General features: G+C 41.1%; 1 protein-coding gene across 13 annotated transcripts in view; it reads left to right on the top strand.

The window, feature by feature from the left end:
• mef2d (myocyte enhancer factor 2d) overlaps nucleotides 1–20,645 on the top strand; it is a 110,864-nt gene extending 90,219 nt beyond the window's left edge. For 5 of the 13 annotated variants that reach the window (XM_044358355.1, XM_044358354.1, XM_044358357.1 and 2 more), the window contains 7 exons: nucleotides 520–698; nucleotides 2,879–2,908; nucleotides 5,595–5,712; nucleotides 6,190–6,379; nucleotides 8,049–8,117; nucleotides 11,885–11,935; nucleotides 15,994–20,645. In XM_044358355.1, coding sequence (XP_044214290.1) covers nucleotides 520–698; nucleotides 2,879–2,908; nucleotides 5,595–5,712; nucleotides 6,190–6,379; nucleotides 8,049–8,117; nucleotides 11,885–11,935; nucleotides 15,994–16,429 — 1,073 coding nt within the window. In that variant the 3' untranslated portion in view covers nucleotides 16,430–20,645. Of the gene's footprint in view, nucleotides 1–519; nucleotides 699–2,878; nucleotides 2,909–5,594; nucleotides 5,713–6,189; nucleotides 6,380–8,048; nucleotides 8,122–11,884; nucleotides 11,936–15,993 lie in introns of those variants that run through there. The other 8 variants (XM_044358363.1, XM_044358364.1, XM_044358358.1 and 5 more) reach the window with 7 other exon arrangements.
• Nucleotides 20,646–26,761: the final 6,116 nt, after the last annotated feature.

Here is a 26,761-nt window from a genome sequence, read left to right as displayed (position 1 = left end):
TAAGAAAGAAAGAATTTTTCGGCCTCAACAAACAGTCAAAGCTGACTTGTTAAGGATATTTTTTTTTTGCAGTGTAAGATGGAAAGAGTCCAGGGACATTTGTGTGAGTTTGTTTTCACTGAGCGCAGAGACGACTGAAACAAAAGAGCAAAGACGGGGAGAGAGAGAGAGAGAGAGAGAGAGAGAGAGAGAGAGAGTGGAAATAAAATAGTTCTGGAGGGAGCGTGACAAGGTTTTGATGTAGAGGAGCTGCACAAAATCAGAGACGCCAAAAAAAAACCGTTTGAGCTGCAGAAAGGATGAGGAGCATGTGGTGTGACAGAGCGATCCAACACGCTAATGAGAACACACACACACACACACACACACACACACACACACACACAAAGAGCTGAGTGTACACATCCAGGAAAAAAAACAAGCACACAGACAGTCATGAGTTCACAGGTAGAAAACAGACAAACACACTTCTCTAAATCTCTCTCCTCTCTCTCTCTTTTTCTGTTTCTCTCTCCGCAGCTAACGGCTACATCAGTGCCAGGGCCTCCCCGGGCCTCCTCTCCGTCTCCAACGGCAACAGCCTGGGGAAAGTAGTCCCAGCTAAGTCTCCGCCTCCGCCCAGCCCTCAGATGGTCAACAGCCGCAAGCCGGACCTGAGGGTCATCACCTCGCAGAGCGGCAAGAGCCTCATGCAGCTGGTGAGGAGAACACGACTACGGCAGCCACACGGGGGACAAAACTCGGGATGAAACGGGATGAAAAAGCGTTTCGGCTTATGTTAAATCAGTTATCAGGTGGTTTCTGTCTCAGACCTGATCGATGCTGCAGTTGTAGGATTCATTTGAGCCGATCGTGGTTAAAAATGCTGAATGATTTGTCAGATCAGGTCTTGATAAGCAGGTTAGAGACAGTAAACTTCCTGTTTTCCTTCTATCTTTTATTCTTATTACTGTTATGAGGATTATTCGTGTTACATGTTGGGTTCGGAAACTCTCCTAAAGCATCGTGTGTCTTAAAACAACAGTCAGACGTAGAAACAGGTTTTGCTGGCTGTAATCGTTCCTCCTTCCTAATGACCGTTAAATGATTCCTTCCGAGGAGGCGTAACAAACAAATACCAGCGCAGGTGATTTAACACTGTCAGGTGTAATAATAATAATACTAATCATAATAATTATAATAAGCTTTATTTATAAAGCACTTCAAAACCAGAGATTACAAAGTGCTTTACAAGGACAAAAGAAAAAACAAACACATGCAGACTAATTCTCCAAAATTGAGGGAATAAAAAAAGGTTAAAAAAATACATTTTCAGAAGCAAAATAATGATTTTAAATAGAATATTTAAAAGCCTTTTTGAAAGAAATGTGTTGATTTAAAAGAAGCAGGTTGTTCCTGAGATGGAGCCTCAAAACAAACCGAGGAGGTGAAACATGGTCACCAGCAGAAACAAAACACTGAAGCAGGAGATGAAGCACTTCAAGACTGTCCCAGATAAACCAAACCAGTGTTGTAGTCTAGTGATGAGAACATTGTTGTATTAAAGGCTCGTAATAACATGTTTATTCATCTGAACAGACCATCATAAAGATCCTGAGGCAGCTGATGTGACAAGTTTCCTGTTAAATTGTTGTAACAACAAAACATTCACACCAATAAAATCCAGCAGAACCTGTCGGACCTCTCAGTTAATCAGTAGCCATGATCACACTGAAGAAAATATACATTTAAAATCTATATTTTAACTTCAAATTCATCCAGATTGAGTCGTTATAAATCTGAAGTCAAACGAGTGTTTTTCCTCTGTGGAGATTATTTGTACGAGACTTATTCTACAGATCTGCAAAACTAACCCAAGAAAAAAAAGAAAAGAAAGTTCTCTTAAATCATGTGAACGTCATATAAGAACAAATCTGTTTATTCCAGCAGTTCTTGCATGAGAACCAGTACCAATACTGGATGGATCATCTTCACCTAGTGCACACGTGTCATACTGCCAAACCTTTAAATTTAGATATTATGGATTTTATTTCCTGAAATTGTATTAATTTAAATCATTTCTAGATTGTGAGTTACATGTAAATCAAATTCACATTATTATTCCTATTTTCCTGTTTTTTTCATAAAGAAGTGTCATGATAGAAATAATCAGCTGAAATTTAACAAACAAAAAAATAATTTTAAAAGCTTCTAGAGCTCCAAAGATTAATGGATTAGTGGGTCAACAGAACATGAGTCAGATATTTTGATAATCAAACAATCGTTTAAGTCATAATACCAAAAGTTTGCTGGTTGCAGCGTCTCAACTGTGAGAATTTAAATCTTTTTATTGTCATAAATGATAATAAACTGAATATCTTTAGATTTAAAACTGTTGATCAGACAAAACAAGACATGTGAAGACGTCACCATGAACATTTTATAGACAAAATGACTAATTGAGGACATAATAACCATATTAATTGATAATAAAACAGTAGTTAGTTAATATACGGTATGTTTTTACAGACAGAACCCTTTAAACAGAAAGTCTGGGCAGACTTCTCGGGCATGTTGTAGTGAAGTGAACGTTCCTTCTCTGTGTTGTGCAACCGAACATCCGGATTCAATCAGTCTGCTGCAGCCAGACATCGATCAGTTAGGTGGAGGTTTGACTTTGAGACTGAAGGAATTAAAGTTTTCGTGCCGAACGGCGAAACACCGCTGGAAAAAAACTAGAGAGAAGCAGACACGAGGATTAATCTCATATTCATGTGTTTTCATATTTTGACTGCAGTTAGTTGTTGTAGAAACGTAACAGTCCTCTGTTCTTTACCCCCCCACCCCCCACCCTCCTCCTCCTCCTCCTCCACCCCCCCACTCCCCCGCCGCCGTGCAGACAGAGGAAGAGCTGGAGTTGGTGAGTGAGGTGAATAGTACTTTCAGACTTTTAGCCTCATGGATGTGGTGTGATCTCACCGAGCATGAGTGTGACACCGTCAGCGAACGTATCCCATCGGGGGGTGTGGGTGCGGGGAGGGAGGGGTTGACTCAGCGGCAGCGGCGCTATGACGACAGTAGACGTGGAGCCACCACAGTTAGAGCACACAGCGAACTTAGAGCATCAGAGCAACGCACAAAAAGTGCGACGTTTCACCTGGTCGCTTCGGTTCATGACAGATTTTTTTTAACTGGTTTCAGCAGGAAATGTCACCCCCAAATCAGATGTTTTTTTTGATTTCAAAGCTTGATGGAGACTCGCACATCTCCAGTCAGATTTAAGTCACACAAAAAAAAAAAAATGAAGATGTGAGCCAAAAAAATCCCAGAAGAATAAAAAATAAATGAGGAAGTGCCAGACAGCCACAGCTTGAATATTTCATAAATAAGCCTGTACAATGAAATAACACTGCTGACAGCGGATTGACAGCAAGACTCTCAAATGCTGCGTCATTTTATTTCCATTTTATAGACCTTCAACCATTAGTATCGACCTCTTATGTTGTATAAGCTAGTAAATGACTCCTCCTACTGGACTCTTGACAAGTTACTGTACGACTGCTGGAAACTTTATAAATCTTCTGACTCATATATTTAAATCCACTACTGTTTTATTTTGTAGAAAATAGTTTGCTTCATGGTGTTTCCTCTTCTTAAGACACTATGCTTGAGTCCTTCTCACGTGAATATTTAGATTTTGAAAAGTTAAGATAAAACCTTCCGTCGGGTTTCTACCAGCTTTGTTTTAGAAGCAGAACTCAGTCGAAATGTTGCATTTTTGTGACGTGAAAACATTTCAGAAATCATTTTCAAAAAGTAAACTCACAAAAAACAGAAAATCTTGATAAATTCTTGGTACAATAGAGCCCAGATTAAAGTGGGATTTGTGCTGTAAACACTGAAGGAACCGGAGCAACCAGCTGAACTCTCGGCTGTGTGTGAACGCTGCTCAGCATGTGCATGTTTGGTTTCATCTGAGTTTTGATGCTCTGAGGATCAGAGTGAGGAACAATCACAAGTCTCCAACCTGGAACACAGACGGGCATGATGGGAGTCCAACAGGCTGACCTCTTCAGTCCTTCACACACACACACACACACACACACACACACACACACACACACACACACACACACACGCATGCTGACATGTGTTCATGCATATTTCTCTGCATAAATATACACACACACCTCTGAACAAACACACACCTCACAGTGTGTATTCATTCCTGGCATACCTCCCTGCACACACATACCTTTTCAATACAAACACATCCCTCTCTCTCTCTCTCTCTCTCTCTCTCTCTCTCTCTCTCTCTCTCACACACACACACACACACACACACACACACACACACTCATCCCTCAGCTCATCTCTCCTCGCCAGCCTTGTCGATGCATGCGTTCCTGTGAGCATGATTCTCCGGCACAGCGAATGCCTCTCATAACACCTTCCATCCACCGTGACGCTACATAACACGAGCGCCCCTAGCCCCGGCGACGGCGTTGCCGTGCCAACGCCACCTCGAGATGCGAGACACTTCTCATCTTTTGCACGCCGATGTTAAAGTGTCACAGAAAAGTTAAACGCCTCCAAGAAAAAGAGGAGAATGAGGTGCTTGGAGTTTTTTTTTTTGTTTTTTTTCTCACACCGGAGCACAAACGTTTCTTGTCTTGTGGCACGATGAATAAAACATCTCACGCCGCCTCGTTAAGGGCGAAGTGAAGTACTGTAACTGTTTATTATATCAGACTTATCAGGGCTCACTTGGATTTGTTTTGGAGTATTTTTTTTCTTTATTTAGTTTGCCAGTTAAACTTCAAAAGTGTCAGGAGAAGTGATTGATAGTTAATCACAGTCGCTGCACTTTACCTCCGTAAACCTGAGGGCAGGATTACATATCCGGATAATGTATTTGTTTTGCTTTTCAACTAGAAGTAGAACAAGCTGTGTTTATTGTGAAATATTTCAGTAGTAATAGTGTAATTAAAATTGTTCACAGTCACATTACAAGGTCTCTGCATCCACTCTGCTGTACAGTGGAAAGCACATGCTAACCATTATCATTATTGCTTTTGAAAAATGGATGAAGTCATGTGCCGTGAACTCCTACACTCACGCCCTTATAAGGAGAAAAAGACACGATTCCTTGTGGAACCGGACCAGGTTTTCTCACGACACGGAGCCACAACACTGGACCCAAAAAAAAAAAAAAAAAAATCCAAGAAACAAAGGGTTTAGTTGTAAATCTTAGATGGATGTTTAAGCATCTTTTGCCAAAGAATTACAGACTTTTCAAACCCTGTCGTATGTAAACCAGAGCTGTCTCAACATCTTGACACCAAAACCTTTTTTAGATAAAATCACATAAGTGCTAAAGTGTCTTTGGGGGGAAATTGCAAAAAAAAAACAAATACTTTTAGCATGAATGTTAACACTGTGCAGAGAGGTGATGCAGATAATAGAAGCAACAACCAATCGACCCCCTAGAACCTTCCTCTGGCTCCCTAAAGGCCCGCACACCTCATATTGGAAACCACTGTAACAGTAATCCCACTTCCACTAGTGTCCGAATGTTCAACTTCCTCCGTCCCATGTTTCTTCTGTCTTCCCAGAACGCCCAGCGGCTAGGCGGCTCCCAGGTGGCGCAGTCGCTCACCACACCAGTGGTCTCCGTGGCAACACCCAGTCTCCTAGCGCCCTTCTCCGGCATGCAGACGGCCTACAATACCGGTAAGACGGCGACAGCAGCCCCGCAGCGAGACGGGTCATTTTAGCCCGCACAGACTGTCTCTGTCTGTTTACATCAGGGCAGCGAAGGCGCCGCCACCGTACATCCGACCGGACAGTGTTGTTAAAACCCAGAATAAGATAAAACATCAAGTGAAGTAAAAGATATAGTCTGCATTATGTCATGGAAATCTTAATTGTCATGTGGAAAAACTGGAGAAAGCTCGCAGTGTGATGCCACAAACCGCTATGAATATTCACTTTGTTCATTGTGTGAGAGCTTCTGGAATGATTCCACTTCAAAGGTCTCCATTAATATGGATTAGCCCTGATTAATATTGATGCTCCAGAAAGTTGTATGATGTAAAACAATCCCCCTCCTCCTCCTCCTCCTCCTCCTCCTCCTCTCCACCTCCTCCTCCTCCTTTTCTCCCTGTGTGTGTCTCTCTCTCTCTCTCTCTCCTCATCCCTTAATCTCAGAGTACCAGCTGACGAGTGCAGATCTCACAGCGCTCCAGACGTTCACACCACCGGGGCTGGTGCCTGGCAACATGGCTGCCTGGCAACAGCAACAGCAACCGGCAGTCACCCAGCAACAACAGCAGCAGCAGCAGCAGCAACAACAGCAACAGACCCAGCAGCTGAGCTTGGCGTCGCTCAGTAACTTGGTGTAAGCTCCTTTTTTTTTTTTTTTTCTTCCTTTTAACGAAACTCATCAAATTTGATCGATTCAGCAGTTTCAGCTCAGCTGTGTCAACACGGCTGACCTTTGACCTTTGCCCTTACACATCAGACCAGCGCCACGCATGTTAGCTGATTCTATACAACAGCAGTAATACAGGTACATAAAATACTAGGAGCACGTCTCCCATATGAAGCATCACCCCAGCTGCGGTTGATTCATCTTTATGGTGACCTAGATATTCCCCCCCCTCCGCCCCCACCCCCCCCCCCCCAATCAGCTCCGACTCCCACTGGAGTCCCACTCTGATTAAGCTCCTGGTAGTGAGGCTAGGCTGCTAGCTGTGTTATCAGCCACACAAATGCACAGGATTTGAAAGCTGGAAGAACATTTGTACCTTTCTTGTTTGGTAGCTAGTTAATAAAGGTGTGTGATGGTCTTTTACCCGACAGCTTCAGTCAGCTGACTTAAGTGCCCCTCTGGTCGCTCTAGACAGAAAAATCTACATTTATCTGAACTAAAGTTAACATATCTCATGTTTCAAACACTGGAGACATCAGGTCATTAACAGAAGGGCTCGCTGAGGTGAAACTGTCTCTTTGGGATGATGAAGGACGTTTATCAGTGAGACATATTAGAAATCTGAATGATGACATTTGCATCAGTTTTGCAAAAACTTTATCAGCAAAACAACAACAGTAGGATGGAGATTATAACAGCTGTGACTCAGATTCTCCGCCATCACCTCTGGATGCATGCCGGGTTATTTGTCGACTCAAGTTCACACAAATAAACTCCCGAAGCATCCTGAAGTATTTTGAGTCACACAGACTTTAGGGCTGTTTTTTTTGTTTTTTTGTTGTTTTTTCTCTCCCAACAACACAATGTCATCTTCCACTTCCCAACTTTCATATTCTATCTAGTTACATTAAAACTGGAGGCAGCTGCAGTCAGTCTGGAACAGGGAACAGGAGAAATAATGAAAACATTTCCGAGAAAAAAGGATGTGAACTTTGAAGTTACTAAATCACCCCTGAAACTACAGCTAGCTACAAATGTGGGTCAGATGAGTCTGAATGCCAATTAGCAGCATTTGTCAGCTTTAATTTGTGAACACTGCTCTTCCGCTGCCTTTTTTTTTTTTTTTTTTTTTTTTTTCACACCAATGCAGTTTTTCTGTTGGCATAATGTGTTCATGATATTTAAATTTTTCCTTTAGACAAATCATTTTGTTTGGGGAATTTTTTTTCTACAGTTTTTTTATGCAGTTCAGACATCATCATTTGAAAGCTCACATATCAAAGTATTGATTGCCAGAACTGTTTTCTAGCTGATAAATTCAGATAATTGCTAATGACCCACATTTATCTGCTTTTATGTGGTATCATGATTTTTGTCTAGACTTTGTTAACACATACATACAAATCTCTAAAAGTCATATTATGACCAAATTATTTTAACAACCATGAGTCTAAACCTGCAGTAGCCTGCTGATGCTAGAATATAACCACAGTTTAGCCATTATCGCCATGTCTTTGTATGTGAGCAGTCTGGCTGTGTTTAGGCTAACCTGTCGACCGGGGGAGCGGCTTGTAACTTGCCTCTTGTTTTGTCCTCCCCCCCTCCCCCTTCCTCCCCCCCTCCTTTTTCTCCACAGCATGTGGGGTGCAGAGAAACAGAATGCGGAGATGGTTAACTGCATCTCCAATATTGCTGCTAACCTGAGGTGAATGACATGATAGCATCTAGCGCTGCGCAGCTCTGTCATGCCTTTTTTTTTTTTTTTTATCTGTCAAGTTTTTTTTTATCCCACTCACAGGCTCGGTTATGATCCAAAATAACAAAATAACCCCCAAAGAAATTCCAGAGTAGATGCATTTATATGACAAATATAATATCAAACTATTTCTTTTTCTTTCCATCTGTATGTTGGATGTGATGCCTGTTGTTGCTTTGCTGTGTGTCTGTAACGTCGCTGCTCTTTCAGGTCCGCGAACGCACTATTTTTTTTTTTCCAAGAATATCAGTCGACTCGCGGCGGTTGTAGGAGTTTTCATTGCCACCTAAAGCTTAGATCTGAAGCTCTTTTGTAAGTGTCACGAACAAAGAAGAAGACACTCCAGCGTGACAGCGGCAGTGTCTCGCTAAAGGTTTCTCAAAATGAAAGGAGTCTCTGGATGCTGCTTTCAGTCCCGAACGCTGAACCGACGGCACAGCTGTGTGCCACCGACATGCTTACTGCATTAAATTTTTACTTTCCAACCATTTAGCTGTCACTCTAAGCTGACAGTCAGACATAAGCTTCAATTCCTTAGATACATGTTGGCCTGAAACGCCTACAGTAGCATGACTAAAAAGAATAATTTAGACGTAGAGCAGCTGTCAAAGGCACTTATTTAGATAGATGACATTAAACGATATGCAGTTTGTAATTTAGTGGAGTTTGATAATCGTTTAACAGCCTGTAACAATCTGAAATTAGCATTTAACAATTTGAAACCCCTCTCAGTGCTGATATCCTATTGTTCAGAACAATCTCTTGCTACAAACACAGTATATATCTCAGAGTAGAGTTAATTGTACAGACCGCACAGCTGCTCAGACTATCACCAAAAGATTAAAAAATGACAGAAATGTGTTTTTAAAGAAAAAAACAAAAAAAAACACTTCAATAATGTCAGCTGTCAGAAGAGAGACTGTTATTTGTTTCTCTGTCTGACAAGCTGAAAATTGTCCATGAAAATATGATAATAGGTTGTTTATTGTATTGAGCAGCTGTGACTCCAGTCGGTTGAGCATCTTTCGTATAGTTAACACTCAGCGTCAGCTCGCGCGCAGCAGAACTCTTCATATCGCCTTGTAAATGTTAACAAATGGCGTTCCAGGTTGTGTAAAATCCTTCAGCAAACAGATCATTTAAACCACTCGGAGACTCTCTCTCTCCCTGAAGAGCTTCAGCTGTAACTATTCAAATACTCTTTCACATCACAGCAGCTACTGTAGACTGCAACTAGTGATTATATTCATTATAAATTCATCTATTTATCCTTTAAGCACTATTTTCTACAGAAAAAATAGTGAAAAAAGCCAATCCAAAAGTTCCTAGAGCCTAAATAACTTCTTTAAATCACTTGTTTTGTGTCTAAAACACAACTAGTTTCAGTTTCTAATGATTTAAAGCAGAAGAGAAAAGTAAGGAGCCAGTGAATGTCTGGCATTTTTGCAAACACTTATTATTCTGTCAACTCACTAATCTGTAAATGGACTCATGTTTCAGCACTAAATTACAGGCTGAAACATCACAAGTAGCATCTATTACAGTTTCTATACTTTTCCATGCTGTAGTCAATCATTAAGTGTTAATAACAGGTGCATGAGACAAATCAATCCTGTCGAAATAGAGTCTAAATAGAGTGCAGGTGTCTGGATGCTTTAACTCCTGAAAGATTTCATTCTTGTTGTGCTTTAAAATAGCCGAGACGTTCTTTAAAAAAAAAACACTGAGAACAATAATCATGATTTTATTTTTTTTTTTAACTAAATAAGCAGGATTTTCAGCTCATCCATAATCATGCAGCCCAGATGTTGATTGTGGCTCCGTTTCAAGCACCTTCAGGTTTGGCATTATAATACCAGGCAGGTTTAGTCTGTTGTTTGTGGGATCAGAGAGACAGAACGGCTGTCACTGAAAACATAGCGAGCATCACAGAAATGTGGGAAGCTTTCCCAACACACCAAACTGTTCTCTCTCTCTCTCTCTCTCTCTCTCTCTCTCCCTCTCTCTCTCTCTCGGGCAGAACGGAAAATCGTGCCGTCCTAGGACAGCACGGGCAGACGTGGACGCTTCTGCAGCCCAGACTGCACCAGTTTGTTTTTTGATTTCATCACAGCAGCGAACAAACAAGCCCCTTCCAATCAAACCGTGATTGACAGCTTGGCTTTGAGCCTCGTGCCTTCGCTGCCGTCCACATTTTTTCCTTCGCCTCAGGCTCCATGAGGAAATGATTTCTGTCATCTTACCCTCTCCCATCCCCACTTTTTTTTTTTTTTTTTTTTAATCATTCCTCTTTCACTACTTCCCGTCTTTCCACTTATTTCCTGCTCTTTTGTCGGGTCTTGGTTTAATTCGGCAAACACCTGTTGACTCTGTTTTTTTTTCCCTCCTCACTCCTCCAATCTAAATGTTAATGTCAAGTCTGCCCCCTAAACCTCCTCCTCCTCCCCGCAGAGCCTCGTCTGCAGCTTGTTTTGCCAGTTTATACAGAATCGCTCTCTGGATTGCGGTTATTTGTCGCAGGATGTGTTTTGTCATTGTTTGTTTCTTCACTGAGTCAATGTGTTATCGGCAGTCGGGATGCTTCAGGAGGAAAAAAAAACTTTTCAGGGATGTTGTGTGAATGTGCATCAGCGTTGTCGGTCGTTTTTTTTTTTTTTTTTTTAAATGGGAAGCTGATAATTCTTCCTCGTGCTGCTTCGTCTCACTTTGTTCTTGTTTATCGCCCACAAAAACACAACTTGTCTGTGTTTCTTCTTCTGTCTCTTTTTGCTCTCTGTCTCCCCTCCCTCTCAGCTCTCTCTCTCTCTCTCTCTCTCTCTCTCTCTCTCTCTCTCTCTCTCTCAGTTGTGGTTTAAGGAAAAAAAAAAAAAACACTTGCAGACAGTGCACACATTGCTGAATAGCTTACAGGACACAGTGTGTTGTCTGCAGGGCACAATGCACACATGTTTATCCTCCCCGGAGGAATCAGTGTTTTATTACAGATCAGGAACCAGCAGAGGGTTCGACGCTGAAGATAAAAATAACACATGAGCTTTATTTAGCAACAAACTTATGACACGTTCAGTCTTTACAGTGAGATGAGTTGGTCACCAGTTACTGCAAAACTAATCTAATAACACTTATCATTACCAGGCTGACCCGACATGTTGGATCTTTAAAAGCAGATGATAACAGAAGTTTCTGTAAATTCCAAAATAAAAGACTTAAATCATGTCTAGTTTGTTTGAGGACATAAAGGCTCAGAAGTTGCAAAGTAAAAAGGCTAAAAATCCTAATTAACATCCAAAAAAGTCAAACAGCAGCAACAATAAGTCATATTGTAATCTATAGAAGAACCAAGCAGCCTGTCTGAAACGCACTCTGTGAGAATTGAAGGTATATTCCTTTAATGATCATCTCTACTGAGGTTTGATCCCATTTTAGGAAAAGTCAGTGATTTCTAGATTATTGGAAGTGATTGTAAAAAATTCATTGCATGTGGACGACTATCAGATGTGTGTGTGTGCGCCGGCTGCCGTGCCCAGCTCTCTAACAACATCTCAGTGTGACTGAAGCAGCTGTTGAGACGGTTTTTTTTTATTCATTTTGTTAGGTTTTTTTTTTGTAGTAACCATGTCTGGACTGACCATGCCTGGCCTCCGTCCCACTGTTTTCCTGCTGTTTTAGCTTTTCTAAACTTGCCTGTCTCTTTTTTTTTCCACCTCCCTCCACAGCCTGGCCTCTCAGTCCAACTTGCTCTTTGGCAGGGAGGAGGGCCTCTGCTGGTACTGTACTCTCTACACTTCAGCCACACAGCTACAGCACGCCGCTTTCCCAAAATATCTGCTGCACAGAGGATCCTCAGCTCACTTTCAAAACTTTTAACTGCTACTGAAACGAACATAGAGATATTATTGCTTTGGGGGCAGTTATGACAACACACCTGCTTTGTTCTGTTGTATTTTTGTCGGATACCACAAATGAAAAGTCTCAATTACTTAAATACAAATAAATAGAAAGACAAAACATAACTAAACATGTTAAACTGAACCTAAATATTGCATAAATTTGGACATAAAGTTTTCCAGCATTTATAACTTTATTGCCAGAAAGCTTTAAAGGTAGAGAGACGTCATATTTTTCAAATTTAAACCTTCTTTTTGTACCACAATGACCAACAAGACATTTCTACATGATCATTTTTACATCTGTGAAAGTTGAACATAGTACTAGTGTCTCACAGGAGGATCAGTGGGTGTTTAAAGGTTAAATGACACCTACACATACACACCGACATTAAAACAATGCGTTTGAAAGCACACAATCCTTTATTTGGCCAGAAGTGTGAACTTTTAAAAACCGGATCTTCAGCAGTTCCTTAGTGAGGAACTTGACTATAAAATATGAGTCATAGTCATAAGATATCATGTTGTACTGTTATCTAGAGCCCTCTGCTCCTATGTTTTTCCATTTATCATATTAGATGGAGAGCAGTATCCAAGCACGCTGCAATCAGGATATTTTGAACAAGAACTAAAAGGAAAAAACATAATAACAACTATTAGAATTAAAGGGATAATCCTGTGATTTAACATTACACTTCCATAAAGTTGAGGGGAAGTTTTAAAAAAAGAATGTTTGAACTATTGCAACCAATAGGATCTCTTTGTTCCCCTCCCCGCCTACGTCTTTCACATTTAATGCTCCCAATTTGTAACGCAGACTTTCTGTTATAGTAGTAAAGTCTACAAAGCCAAAGCTAAGATGACCCTGATGACATCACTGTGACATCACTTGGGTTGTTTGATAAAGGTCCTTCAGAGCCACAGAAAACATAATACCTGTATATAATTGTGGCATTTTAATTTCCCTTTGGGATAAATAAAGTATCTATCTATCCATCCGTCCCCCATGACTAGTAAACCAAACTTTACAGCATGTGTAATATTGGTGTAACGCCCCTTTAAATATCCAATGATGCAAATACAAAACAAAATTTTTGTCTTAACTGCAAACAGCACTGACTGTTACTCAGAGCGCATTGATATGATAATGACTACTTCAGTAATACAATTAGAGAAATCTGAGTTAATTGGAAGCGTGTTGATCCTCAGAACAGCAAAGCATTTTGGGAAACACGGCTGCAGCTCACCACACAGCACTGTAACCAAGTGTCTGCTTCTGGCTGTGCTCGCTGTGTTGTTAGCACTGAGGGGGTAGCCTGCCGCTCTCGCCTTCATCACTGTCACCGGCCCGCTGACTCGGCCGTTTTCACTCGCCATAGCAACAGCAAACCCCCCCCCCCCCCACACACACACACACACCCACCACCGTGGCACCGCCATCCATCTACCTGTGCCGGCCCCCGAGCCACGATGCACAGGTTTGATGAAGTGGCGAGCATGGCGAGAGACCGACTGAACCTCGCCACCGCTGGGGGATTTCTGTGTTTGTGTGTGTGTGTGTGACAGAGAGAGAGAGAGAGAGAGAGAGACCATAGGAAGGAAGGCACATTTGTATGTAAGACAGCAAGAGTGCATGAGTTTAAGTGTGTGTGTCAAGACGGAGGGAGGAAGACAGCGAGCACATTTGAGCGTCGCAGACCCAGATCGCCTGGAGGAGCGCTATCTTAAATTCCCCTCTCAGTCTGCCAGTAATTGAGGGAATATTAGAGATACAGCGCTGCAGATGGCTCATGGTATGACATATTAGAACACACCCGTGGGGCGAAACGCAGTAATTGGGAGCTTCAAATTCAGATCGACCGTGTAAAGCTGGCGGAGAGAGAGAGAGAGAGAGAGGGAGAGCGCTATCCCAAAAAAAAAAAAAAATCCTGTCGACAACGTCAAAGGAGTGAACCACAGTGCAGCGTCAACAGCCTGTGTCAGCCTCAGTGACAGGTACGACTCAGCCTCCAGCCAGCGGAGGAGGAAGAGGAGGAGGAGGAGGAGGCTGATCAAAGAGTCATGGCAGGTGGAAGCACAGACACTTGACAGAGACGTAAGCTTCCTGGCACATGAGTTTGTCCCGAGCATCTCAGGTCACGTGCGGAGAAATCGTGTTTAGAGCAGTTTAATCAAAAGCTGGATGCAGTTTGATTGTATTTTTTATAAGCAGGTGTCATCGGTATAACTGTGCATCTCGTCCTAATAAGGAGAGATCAGTTGGAAATGTATGACGGTGCTTAATGAGGTAGCAACAGATACAGACTTTAGTGATTAGACTCCATTTATGTTCAAAGCTAGCGAAGTCTGAATCCCCTTCCACAAACCTTCATCAAGTCTCCGGCAACAGCGTTGAACCAGGCTCAACTTTTATCTCAACACAATTCATCATCATCCAGCGCTGCTTCGGCCAGTTAAACATGTCAAAGTGCACATTCCTGCTACATTACTCTCCGCTGTGAATGGTGTAATTCTACTGTTTACCCCGCAGCGATGGAGACGGAGGATAAACCCATCGTCGCCGTCTCGCCATGATATCTTTCCAAAGTTGTAAAAGTCCCTTCTGCGTAGCTTTATAAACCTCAGCGCAGTGTTTTGACGCCTGTTACGGCCTTTTAAACTCATGAATGTAATACTCAGGCTGGCGTCCCTTTGACGTATTTCATCATCACATCAGTATCTGTAGCCACACGCCATCACAACCGCAGACCGCTGAGCTGTTGGAGCAGCGCCAGAACAGTCTACAGGTCTTAGCGGTGAATGGGGAGGAAGTGGGTAGCGCGACAGAATGACACAAGATCACAAAGATATTAACGGCAGCATCCGACGACTGGTTCCTGGAGCGTGGGCATAAAGATGACTGGAGAGAGGAGATGATGTAAGAGTTTGTGAATGACGAGGTCTCTGACAGCGCAGGAAAGCAGAAGTGAAAGATAATATGGAAATTACGACCAGGATGGGAAAAATGAGAGACATTTGTTTTTATTTTTATAATCAGGTTAATATTAATTAGACAAGTTTTTTGTCAGTGACAGCTCTGATGCAATGCTTTTAGTTCTCAGTCTGTTACAAGCAGCAGCATAAAGAGGTTTTTTTCTTTTAAGCATCAGGAAAAGAAGTCCTGTCTAATGAAGGACTTCATTTGAGTAGGTGAGAATATTAAGACTCAGAGGGCATCGAATATTATCAACTAAGAAAGTTTTGATCCTCTACAAGCAGAACTGTTGATAAAATTGCCAAAAAATCCCAAAAGTGTTTTAAAGGGTCATTACAGGCAGAGGGAGCGGACAGATGTTGATATGTAGCAGCCAGCGGTTTGTCCTGATGTGTAGCCGTGCTCACATTGAGCTAAAGGTCAGAGAAGGTAACTTAACAGGGACGGTCGCCATAGAAATCTCTAATCTGACAGTTTGAATCATTACCTAAACAACCTCCTCGTGAGCTTCGGGTTTGCTTGTGATTTTGCAATGCAAACTTTTGCGGACTAAAAATTGAAAATGCGAGGATGTTTGGGCTGCATGGCTTCTGGACTGTTTGCTTTTATGTGGCCTCACATGTAGTCCTGATTGTTTTTGTGTGTTTCCCTTTTCCTTCCCTGTGTGCTGAAGTCCTGGTTTATAGCATTGTCGTACAGTGTTTTAGGTATTAGTCTTTAAAAAAAATGGCTAGCTTACCCTAGTGACAGTTAATTTGCATATTGTGATGCATTCATTGGCCAGTCTTTTCTTTGTTTCAATATTGGCTGTACTGTATGTTTCAGCTGCAAACTGTTGTCTAATGAAGCTCTGATTTAACCTCCAAAGATAATACAGGGTGAAACTATAATTTTCGGTAATCTCACTCTTTTTGTTTCCCTTTCTTCTCCTTCCATCTTTCTATCTCTTCATCCATCTCTCCAGGCCGGTGGGCCACATACCTCAGGGCGCAGCACTGACAGTCAACACGAACCCCAACGTCAACATCAAGTCCGAACCCGTCTCACCGAACCGCGACCGCAGCACTCCCAGCTCCACCAGCGGCGGGGGAGGCGGAGGCGGAGGGGGCCAGGGTCAGATCCAGGGCCAAGGTCTGGTGTCGGTCGCCTACCCCGGTACCCTGCGCCTGGAAGTGGGAGGCCAAGGCCGCTCGCCCGTCGACAGCCTGAGCAGCAACGGCAGCTCGTACGAAGGCAGCGACCGGGACGACGGTCAGGGTCGAGGCGGGGGTCAAGAGTTCCACCACCAGGCGGGCACCCAACAGCCCGCCATGGTCCTCCTGCGGCCCTCTTCGGCCGAACCCCAGGAGCAGGACGGGACCAACGTCAAGAGAATGAGACTGGACACCTGGGTGACATAAAGAGATAACCGGAGAGGGATAGACGGACGGACAGATGTAGGATGGAAATGGAGATGTGTACTTGTGGCTTGTGTACATGCCCCCACCAGCCCCGACTCCCCTGATCTCTTTCCCTGCGCATACACACACACACACACACACATACACACACACACACACACCATCGACCCAGTAACCTACCGTCCAAACAGGAAACTGACCTCACACACACACACACACACACACACACACACATACAGACACAAGCATGCTAACATGTCGCACGTGTGGACACTGAAGCGCACTTGTATGTCAATGTGCATACACATTTGAACTCTAATGTACTTTCACTCACACACACACACACACACACACATATAAAACCTTGAGGGGTTGAGCCACCAAACCAGGGATTATTTGTCAAAACGATTACAACGTTGGACTTTATTCAGCTGTATTTGAATAGAAGTTAGTTTTTAATCTGAGAAATGGTCTGAAGGCTACAGTGGCTAATAAATCCCTAAATTCAGCCACTTGGAACTATTTCACGTTCACACGTCGCTGGCAGAGCAGACAAACATACCAGCCTTTTGTTTCCCAGCATGCCCTGCATTTGGTTAAGCGGCTGGTGGTATTCTCCACACACCCTCCCCCCCCTCCGCCCCTCATCATGTCCTCTGTCTGTTTATCCACAGTAGGTTTTTTTGGTCGAAACACCACTGCGCTGTATTAAACCAGTGGCACCAAATGAGTCCACATCTTTGTACACATCAGCCCGAACACGGTTGTCTTGCTAATCGCTCTAGATTCTTGTTTCTTTTTCTAAGAGCCTGGGGGCCGTTTTCGCCCCCTTTTTAAAAAGCGTGACGTTTTTTTGTCCGTCTGTCTTGACTGTTGATCTCTTAAGAGTTTGGATTCGTTTCAGTTTTGAATATTAAGACACTAAAAAAAAAAAAGAAAAACTTGCCTCCCTCCCCAGCCGAACCAGCGGCCGTGTCAACACGCTGGCGCTTTGGCCCCCCCCCCCCCCCCACGTACAAGACTGAAGACCCCCGGGGTCTTTATTTAATCTGAACCTTGCAGACTAGCTGTAAAAAAAAACGAGGAACATGATTTGTTGCCGAGGTAAAAAGACTGCTTTTCTTTGAATCAGGGATGAGCTGCAACGGCTCAACGACACATGACGCAGATACTCTCTAGTTTTTGCCCACATTGTGTCAACTGCAGATGCTGAGAAAGGCGTGTGTGTGTGTGTGTGTGTGTGTGTGTGGTGTTTATGTGTGTGCGTGTATACGGGTTTGTTACCTCAACTGGTCATTTTTTTTAACTAAGTGATTTGGGCAAATGTTCATTCTTCAATTTCATCCTTGAACACACACCTGCGATGCACACAGCTGACTTTATTTTTGTGAAGCGAATCACGTTTTGAATAGATAGCTGATGTTCAAAGGGGAGAATCGTGAGGTACCATGTATATAAGCAATCTGTAACCTTTGTGGCTTTTGTGTGACAGGGATAAGGTGTTTTGAAGGTTTTAAAAACAAAAAAAAAAAATAGATCATATACAAGTATATATTTAAACAGCTTCAGGCGGTAGCAAGGGCAGCTCTGCATCTGGGGCAGGAGACTACAACAGACGACAGGGATTGTATATATAAACTATATATTCGGCAGGATATCCCTTAACGAAACAGAGAAAAAAAAAATGAAAGCAAACACATTGATTCTCAGTGGATCAGTCTTTTTTTTTTTTATTATTATTATTATTTATGCGTGTATATAAATTGTAATATGTTGACGAGCCAAGAGAGGGTGCTGTAGAGACAGAAAGGGAAGACGTAGCCGTGGCGACTCGGACTGTTTTGAGTGAGTAATGGTTAGGACTCTGTCACTGATGGAGCGCACTTTACCTTAAACCCCCCCCCCCCCCCCCCCCCGACACCTTAACACACCTGACCCACGGACACAAACGCACACATACTGTACTGTACATGCTGTACACACTAGAGTTACACTGATATACCGGCTGCCTGCAAGGCTTTTGTTAAAAAGTTACAATCACAATTTTGCACTTTTTTTTTTTCTCTTAACTCCAAATTCTGTTTTGTTGTAGTTCGCCTGTTACTGTGGTTTACAGCCAAAATATAGTTTTAAAATAATTTAATGGATTTAACTGATCACAAATCAGAAACATTGAAGATTTTGAGATTAAATATAATAGGAAGACATTAAATAAAACAACAAAAAGTACAATTTTTCCAAAGTATGTTGCAAATTTATTTAAAACTTCCTTAAATAAAATACCTTAACTCCAAATTCTGTTTTGTTGTAGTTCGCCTGTTACTGTGGCTTACAGCCAAAATTTTGTTTTAAATTATTGATTTAACTGATCACAAATCAGAAACACTTAAGATTCTGAGATTAAATATAATAGGAAGACAGTAAATAAAACAACAAAAAGTACAATTTTACAAAGTATGTTGCAAATTTATTTAAAACTTCCTTAAATAATTTATAATTGAATGATGTTATAGACATAATTGTAAAATTTCTAGTCAAAATTTTTTATGTTTTTTTTCTAATAGTTTAATAATACCAATAAATTGTAAATTAAATGTATTTGTTTCATTCATTAACTAACTAACCGCTGAAAAACATCCAAAATCTTTCAGTGTAAAAACTACGAAAAACACACAAAAGAGCTGCAAACGTTATTTCATCGTTCTGTCTTTTAGAGTTCGGTGTCCAGTGATGGTGTAAATTCTGATATATATACTTATTTTTAAGTATTTTTTTGGCATGTCAAAAAAAGTATTGGTTTAAAATGATGATCTAACCCCCCCCCCCCCCCTCCCTACTTATTATTAAGTATTTGCAGCCTCAGGACAAAATCGCCAGTATTATCTCTCCCAAACATATCACCTGAACTCTAGAGGACACACACACACACACACACACACACACACAAATACAGATAGATTGATATGATTAAACAAGCCAAGGATGCCCCCCCCCCCCCCCCCCCCCTTGTCCCCGTCTTCGTTTTATAAGTTAACCTTTTCCTCTTATTAAAAGCCATGTATCTATAGGATCTCTCCTCCGCCTGTCACTGGTTCGCTGTAGTTTTATATTACTGAGAGTTAAAAAAAAAAAAAAGACTATGAAAGCAAAAGAAATGTGAAGGATGTCATTTTGTACTCAATAAACGTGGCAAAGGGTGATTTTTTTTTTTTTAGTGGGTAGATTTTTAAAAACATAGCGGTCAAGAGTGCAAATACATGTATTTATTTTCTCCTAAAAGCACTCTCAGCCTCCATCCATGCGCTTGTTAAAAGCTTCGGACAAAGTGTTTGGGTATCGTTGTCGTTAAGCCGGAGGTTTCAGAACCAGTCATGATCTTTTAATGACTACCTCCCTCAAATCCAAACGCAGACCTGTCAACTTTGAGGTTTTTACCACATCCTATGTCATGGGCAGGCCCTCGTCACCTCCCACTCACCCCCCGCCGCCCCCCCCCCCGCCCCCCCGTCACTCAGTCAGTTTGTGTTTTTTTTTGTTTTTTTCTTCCTCTGCAAGCTTAATCTCAAAAAACGCCACACACACACACAAACACATTTCATAACACACACACTCCTTTTCTGTTTACTCCGTCCAGACAGCGGGTGTCAGCGCTGAAATGACAAGTCAAATTATTTTTCTTTGGGGGGGGCGGGGGGCGGTGGGGTCATTTCCATGGGTAACACACACACACACACCCTCCCCTCTTCTTCAACTTCCCAGCCTCATCACACACTACCACCATCATCATCATCATCATCCTCTCCTCACTTCATCTGACTTCCCATTTTCTTCTTCTTCATCATCCACTCTGTGACAAGGCTGAGTGTCAATATTGCTTTTCTGAGCACGTGGCAGAGTGAACATAAATCCCCCCTCCCTCCCCACCTCCCCACCTCCACCCCCCAAGTGTAAACACTTTGACTGTTAAGACTGTTGTGCTTGAGCTTCGAACAAAACAAGAACAAAACTCGACCCCGCGTTTAAAGGGCGCAAAAGCTGTAGGTTTGTCAAAAAAAAAACAACACACAACGGCATCTTTTTTGCGACGGGACTCACAGTTTGAGTTTTGTTACGTCAGCGGCCAGACGAGAGCTCACATGAAGCCCTGACACGTTCTTTAGAACAACACTAGGGGTCGCTGTAATCATAAAACCAGAAAGACAATCGTGCTGAGAAATAGTTTTAAAAACCTGCAATCCCCCCCTCCCAACCCCCCCCCACCCCCCCCAGAAAAATACTTCTGTATAATGATGTTTAGAAGTCTCACTCACTTTCCAGTGTTAATTTGTGCTGGTGACAGTCTGTTTTTAATTGTTCTCTGAGAATTGATATTATTATTATTATTATTATCATCATTATTACCACAGCTTTCACTGATGGTAGCTGTCACGATGATATAGAAATCTGCGTTTTTTTTTTTTTGTTTTTTTTTTGTGTAGGTTAGGCATCTTGTTTTATTTTGGAATTTGATTTTATTTTATTATATAAAAATATTCTATAAATATATTTTTTGTTTTTTCTCTTTTTTTTGGGATTTGTGTTCTCTTTTTTTTTTTTTTTTTTCTTCAAAAAGGGTGTTACTAATGTTGCACGATTTTTATGACATGAAACAAACAACACAAGCATAGTTGATATTAGTACACGTGTGGCTGTGGACAGAGGCGCTGAACGAGTCGACTGCGACGAAATCGCTTCATTGCTGCAACTTGGAGTCCAATGTACAAACCTCTCAGTCCACGTATGGTAACATGGGGGGATGGGGTGGGGGGGAGGGAGGGAGGGGAGGAGGGTGGGAGGGAGGGGAGGGAGGGTGGGGGGGGGGGGGGCAGCGTGACACATCTAACTTATTTCTGACCAGACACAATGATGTCAATGCATGGGCGTTTCAAAACAAGCGATGAGTGACTCATGTTATAGGAAATAAAATGTAATATCAACACAAATATACATCACACAGAAATACATTTAAGAAAAAAAAAAATGAAATTGAAGAAAAATGTTTAAAATAAATTATAGCTAATATATTGTGTTCGGCTAGTCTGCTTTTTTGTTGTAAAGATAATTTTTTTTTTGTTGTTTTTGGAGAATGATATACAATTTGTGTATATTTTCATAAATAAAGTATGCACTGATATGTTATTACAAATTCTATACTGCTTTTACAAAAAAAAGTGTTTGTTATTGTACCAAAGTATCCATTGGTCCCCTCTTACCCTCCTCCCCTTTTTGCGTATGTTTTACCGTATTTTATATATTAAATAGACAAGTTGACCTACAGACAAGTTTGACTTTGTGTCTTTTATTGTGAGTTTCTATTAATCTGATCTGCTGTTTGATATGAAAGCATTCCCACGTTATCACCACTAGATGGCACTCTGATGCTTGGTATTGATACACTGCACAATGATCCAGTGAGAGCTGCTGACTTTTTATATTGTGATATCAAAGTATTTTTATCTGGTGAGGTTCTGAAAATGTTTCCTCAACCTGATGCAACACATGGACATCAATGAAACAGCAGACTGGATGGTTTGATTAACTGTTTTTTAGGAAATGTTCTACTCTGGAGATGGACATGTATCATCTATTAAAATTAGCTTTTTTTTTGTTTGTTTAAACAAGTGCAAATATCTATATACTGTAACTATTTGGATTAATATTTAGGACAGTATGGACTGTACATGTTGCAGTTCAGCAAGTTTCAAAGATGCATTGACATGAAATCTTTAATATTATTTATTTTGAGATGTTTGGAGTATTTTGAGATAAATCTAATGTTGGATTTATTGGTGGCGACACATTCAGAGTCTCCTCTGATTTCATTGGACTCTGATATTTATTATTTATTTAGCATTTAGCATTTTTCCACAGTGTTCAAGACTAATAAGGAGATTAACATTTACATGTCATTCAGCTGATGCTCATACATGAAGCTACTTTAAGTACATATCAATAAAATATTATAATCTACAAAAGAGGGAGTTCTTTACCTCCTCCTCCTCCTTCAAGGGAGGTCAAAGGTCAAAGGCAGAAACAGCTCTGAGAAAACTCTGATTCTCTGATATTATATTAAAACATTGACTTACCCTGAAGCTGGAAAACGCTTCAATATTTCGCTGAAGGGTGTTTCAGTTCGGTTGTTTGCTGACACATCTTGTTGTTGAAGCGAAGCCGCTCTTCCTCACAAGAACTAAAGACTTTTTTCAAAAAGTGACAAAAGTGAGTTCAAAGACACCAACATCAAGCTGAAAAGGCTTCAACATAAAACACAACCTAAATACATAATGAATACATGAATAATAAAGCTGGAGAGGACAAAGGTACAGAGGATTTGAAAAGCATTTACATACAGTTATTACATAATTTCTTAATAACAAGCTTGTTTTCTTCAGATAAATCTCAAGTGTGTCAACATAACAAGTAATTATTCCCTTCATCTCCACATAAGATGTCAAAACTCAAAATAAAAAGGATCCTTATATGTGATAATGGGTAAACACGGCTTCAGAATATGTGTCAACTTGAAATAATTATTTTGTGATCACAGGAAAACAAAAATACACAATATGTCTCAACTTTCAGGAGCTTGAGGAAACAAAATGAAGCTTATGATATTGTAAACCTGATTCTACAAGCGTCGGTGGAGTCCTCTACTGGACTCTGTGGGTAATACTCTCCTCCAATCACACGCACTGCAAGCGCCCACTGAAATTTGCATGTATGTAGCCGGCCAATCAGGACACACCTTCACACAATTTATGTGACAGCTACAGTAGAAGACCATGCATAGTGATACAGGAAATTAAACTACCCAAAAGTGTGTAAAACAGTTTAAATTGCTTCCACATTAAGGATTATTACAGAGGCAATTCTACAAAGTATGTTTACTTTTGATAGCCTATTGATAAGATTTTATATTCATACTTAAAACATCTATAATCAATATTTTTCCTAATAAAACTATATGAGCTGTCAGTGTGTATTGTGTTGGTTTTGGCTCGTATTGATGAACCTACAGAGAATTATCAGCGACTCTGCAGCTTTACAGAGCTTTATAGCAAGTTTCAGCTCATTCTTTAGCTACAAAAGCCAAAAACAGCCGTGCTTGCAATTCTTTTTTAACACCGTTATATCGAGATAACGAGATAATCAACCTGTAATCAGGAGAAAACAAAAGGTCATTTCCTCTTATTACTTACAATATTTTATCAGAGATCAGAAGTGCCATGTTGGCATCAGTGATGGGAGAAACAAAGCTTTCTGAAGCAGTGAATCATATGAAGCAATTGTGTTTAAAATGGTGAAAATGGTGAAATCTGCTGAGCAACTTTGCTTTTTATATGTGAGGATTCGGGGCAAGACGTCAAGAAACGGGCGAAATATATGTGAACTCACTGCTGCCACCTGTTTGATGTTTTCTGTCATATTTTATTCAATAAATATTATTTACCAAAAACTGTCTCAGTGCGTGGATGTACAAATAATTATGGAGATAATGAGTCATTTGTTAATAAGGCTTATAGTCAACCCTTACTACTTTTATAAACTCTAAATAAAAGAACTCGGCCTTTTGTTTTCTCAAGATAAGATAAGTTAACCCATTATCATGAGAAAACAAGCTTTGTTATCTTGAAATAACAAAAAAAAGAAAAGATCTTGAGATAATGGCATTAAAAAAGTAACTGCAAGCAAGGCCCTTCTGGGCTTCCATATTTAGCTGTCTGGCTGCAACTTTACTGTCCTGGTTCACTCTCAGCACTCTCATAGTGTCGTTTTGGGCCGCAGCAGGCAGCTGTTTTCAGAGAAAAAGCCACTGTACACTACCTGCTCAGCGCCAAACGGCAAACAGACACAGTTAGCTGTAGACTAGCTGGTGAACATGGTGGAGCATTTAGCAGCTAAAGAGCCAGATATTTCCCTCAGGAGTTGGTAGAGAGCAAAAAAAGAACTAAAAGAGAGTGAATCTTGGACTCACATTCACCAGGTGGACAGAAACACGACTCCAGATGAATGTTAAATCTGAATGTTTGCTAACATTGTAATAACTTAAATTTATAATACAGTATGTCAGCTTTGTGTTTACATCTTGTTGCGCTGCCCCCAAGTGGCCAAAAAAATAAATTACTGCAGCTTTAAGGGAAGAAAACTAAATACTTCTTACACAACTGCTTGAGAGTGGTGAGAAAGAGTTTTTATGGCCATTTTTTATGGCCAAGACAGATGGCCAAATCATCAAAGATTGTATTAACAAGTTATCATCCATGAATAGCAGCAAATTCTAAATATAGACCTAGAGTTGCACGTCCAGGATGAAGAAAAGGATCAATTACTGTGAAAATTGTATTTTGTAATGTGCCATACGTAACGAGTTCCGAATCATTTTCTCATTGTGAGTATTTTGCTGTTCCCTGTTTCTAAACGACATCACTGGTTTCATGTTTGTGTCATGGTCATCTATGATTAAACTACAGAGAAATGATGATGAAGGAAGTAATGTGGGTGGGGGGGGGGGTGGATGACAAAGAAGCAACACACACCCACATTGTTCTCCCAACACATGCAGAACTGACTGAGCTGGCCAACCCCCGTCAGCTGGCACAGTCAGCTGGTTTGTCCACAGCAGCCGTCAGGCTCATGTCTCAGACAGACACACACACTCCTGGCTCAACAGGCCGCTAATAATAAACACACACACACACACTCAGATGGATCAGTCAGACTTCCAACTGGACAGTTCAAGCATTGTCTATTTCCTGCTGCTGCGAGATAAAGGCTGACATTTTTCAGAGGGCGATGTCATGTTTCAGCACCACAGTGGTTAAAATGCCTTCGTAATGACTGAAATATGTGGGAAAACCTTTCTCTCAGCGTGAATGTGGTGCATCTTTATAAAGCTTAGAATGAGCACTACAGTAGCACAAAGGAAGCCTGCATGTTGCCCAGACAGGTCTTGAGATGGAGAGAAGAGGAGGATTAGATGTGAATGATTGTCCTCTTCTTTGCTTTCCTCTGTGTTCTGTGTGTTCATGGGTGTGGCCTTCCTGCCAGCACGCATCTAACTTCATTTTCAGACACTGATTAGATTACTTTGTGGGTATCTGCTAGCAGACCAATAGAGGAACTGACCTGCCTCGCCTCTGTCTACACCGCCACATTTACATCTGAATTTGTCAAGCTGATGTCAATGACAGTTATTATATACGGAAATTATTGTTATGGAAGGCGAGTTTGCTTTTTAAAAAAATGTTTTAAGATTATACCTGATGGAAACCTCTTTACTTGTGGGGTTCTGCACAGCTGAAAGTCTTTCTTATTTATACTTGATTGTAATAATCAAACCTTGCCTCAGTGTGTTTAAAGGGTATGCGGGGTGCGAGGATAAAAAAGGATATGGTTTTAGCTGGGAACTTTCCCCACATTTATCATAAACAAGTTATTTTCAGCACCTCATGTTCTGAAGAGCTTTATCGTAGAAAAACCACTTCTCTAATAATAGTAATAGTAATAATAGTAGTAACAGTTTTGCAGTAAGATTATTTTTTGGCATTTGTTGACAGATGAAAGTGCAGAGAGACAGTATGAATGGGTAGGCAGGGATATGCCATGCAACAAATGTTGAAATCAAACTGTGGACATTGTGGTTGTGAACTGTAATGAGTCTTAACGAGCAGGCACCTCAATCTCTGCAGAATTTTGTGGAATTATAGAGCTGCTTGTGTGATTAAACTGAGAAGGAACCTTTTTGAATACAATAGGTTCTTTAAAGCAGCACTAATAAAACAAAGAGTACCACCATACTCAATTCCTTGTTTTGAGCTGGCACTCAACACTGTGTAATTCTGAAATAAATCATTTAAACTACTTTTTAGTTCAAATGCAATGATTGTATATTTATGTCCTTAAAACTGAGGTTAAAACCAGCAGTCACTGTTCAGCTGCTTCAAGGAAGGTTCGTCATTTGCATGAAACTGTTCCCACCCCCAGTAAAAGGGTAGACTTGAAACACCATCCTCACCCTGACCTCCACCCCCACACCCAAGACAGAAGGTCAAACTTGGTTTCCTTTTATCTTCGGATCAAATTAAACCCTGATTTCTAACATCTGAATCGATCCTATTGATAATGGTGAGACAGAGACAGTCCTTTTCACTACTGAAGCAGATGACTATGAACTGAAACATCCAGGTCACAACCTTTGCTAATATTGTTCTCGTGGAGGATTATTTTTTATTCACAAGTCATTCCTACAGTCTCACTCATCCTGGATCACTAAAACCAAATGCAGCTGTCACT

Source organism: Thunnus albacares, chromosome 8 (genome assembly GCF_914725855.1).
Source record: "Thunnus albacares chromosome 8, fThuAlb1.1, whole genome shotgun sequence".
Taxonomy (NCBI): Eukaryota; Metazoa; Chordata; class Actinopteri; order Scombriformes; family Scombridae; genus Thunnus; species Thunnus albacares.
Note: the sequence above shows the minus strand (reverse complement) of the source record. Positions and strands in the feature narration are given on the sequence as shown.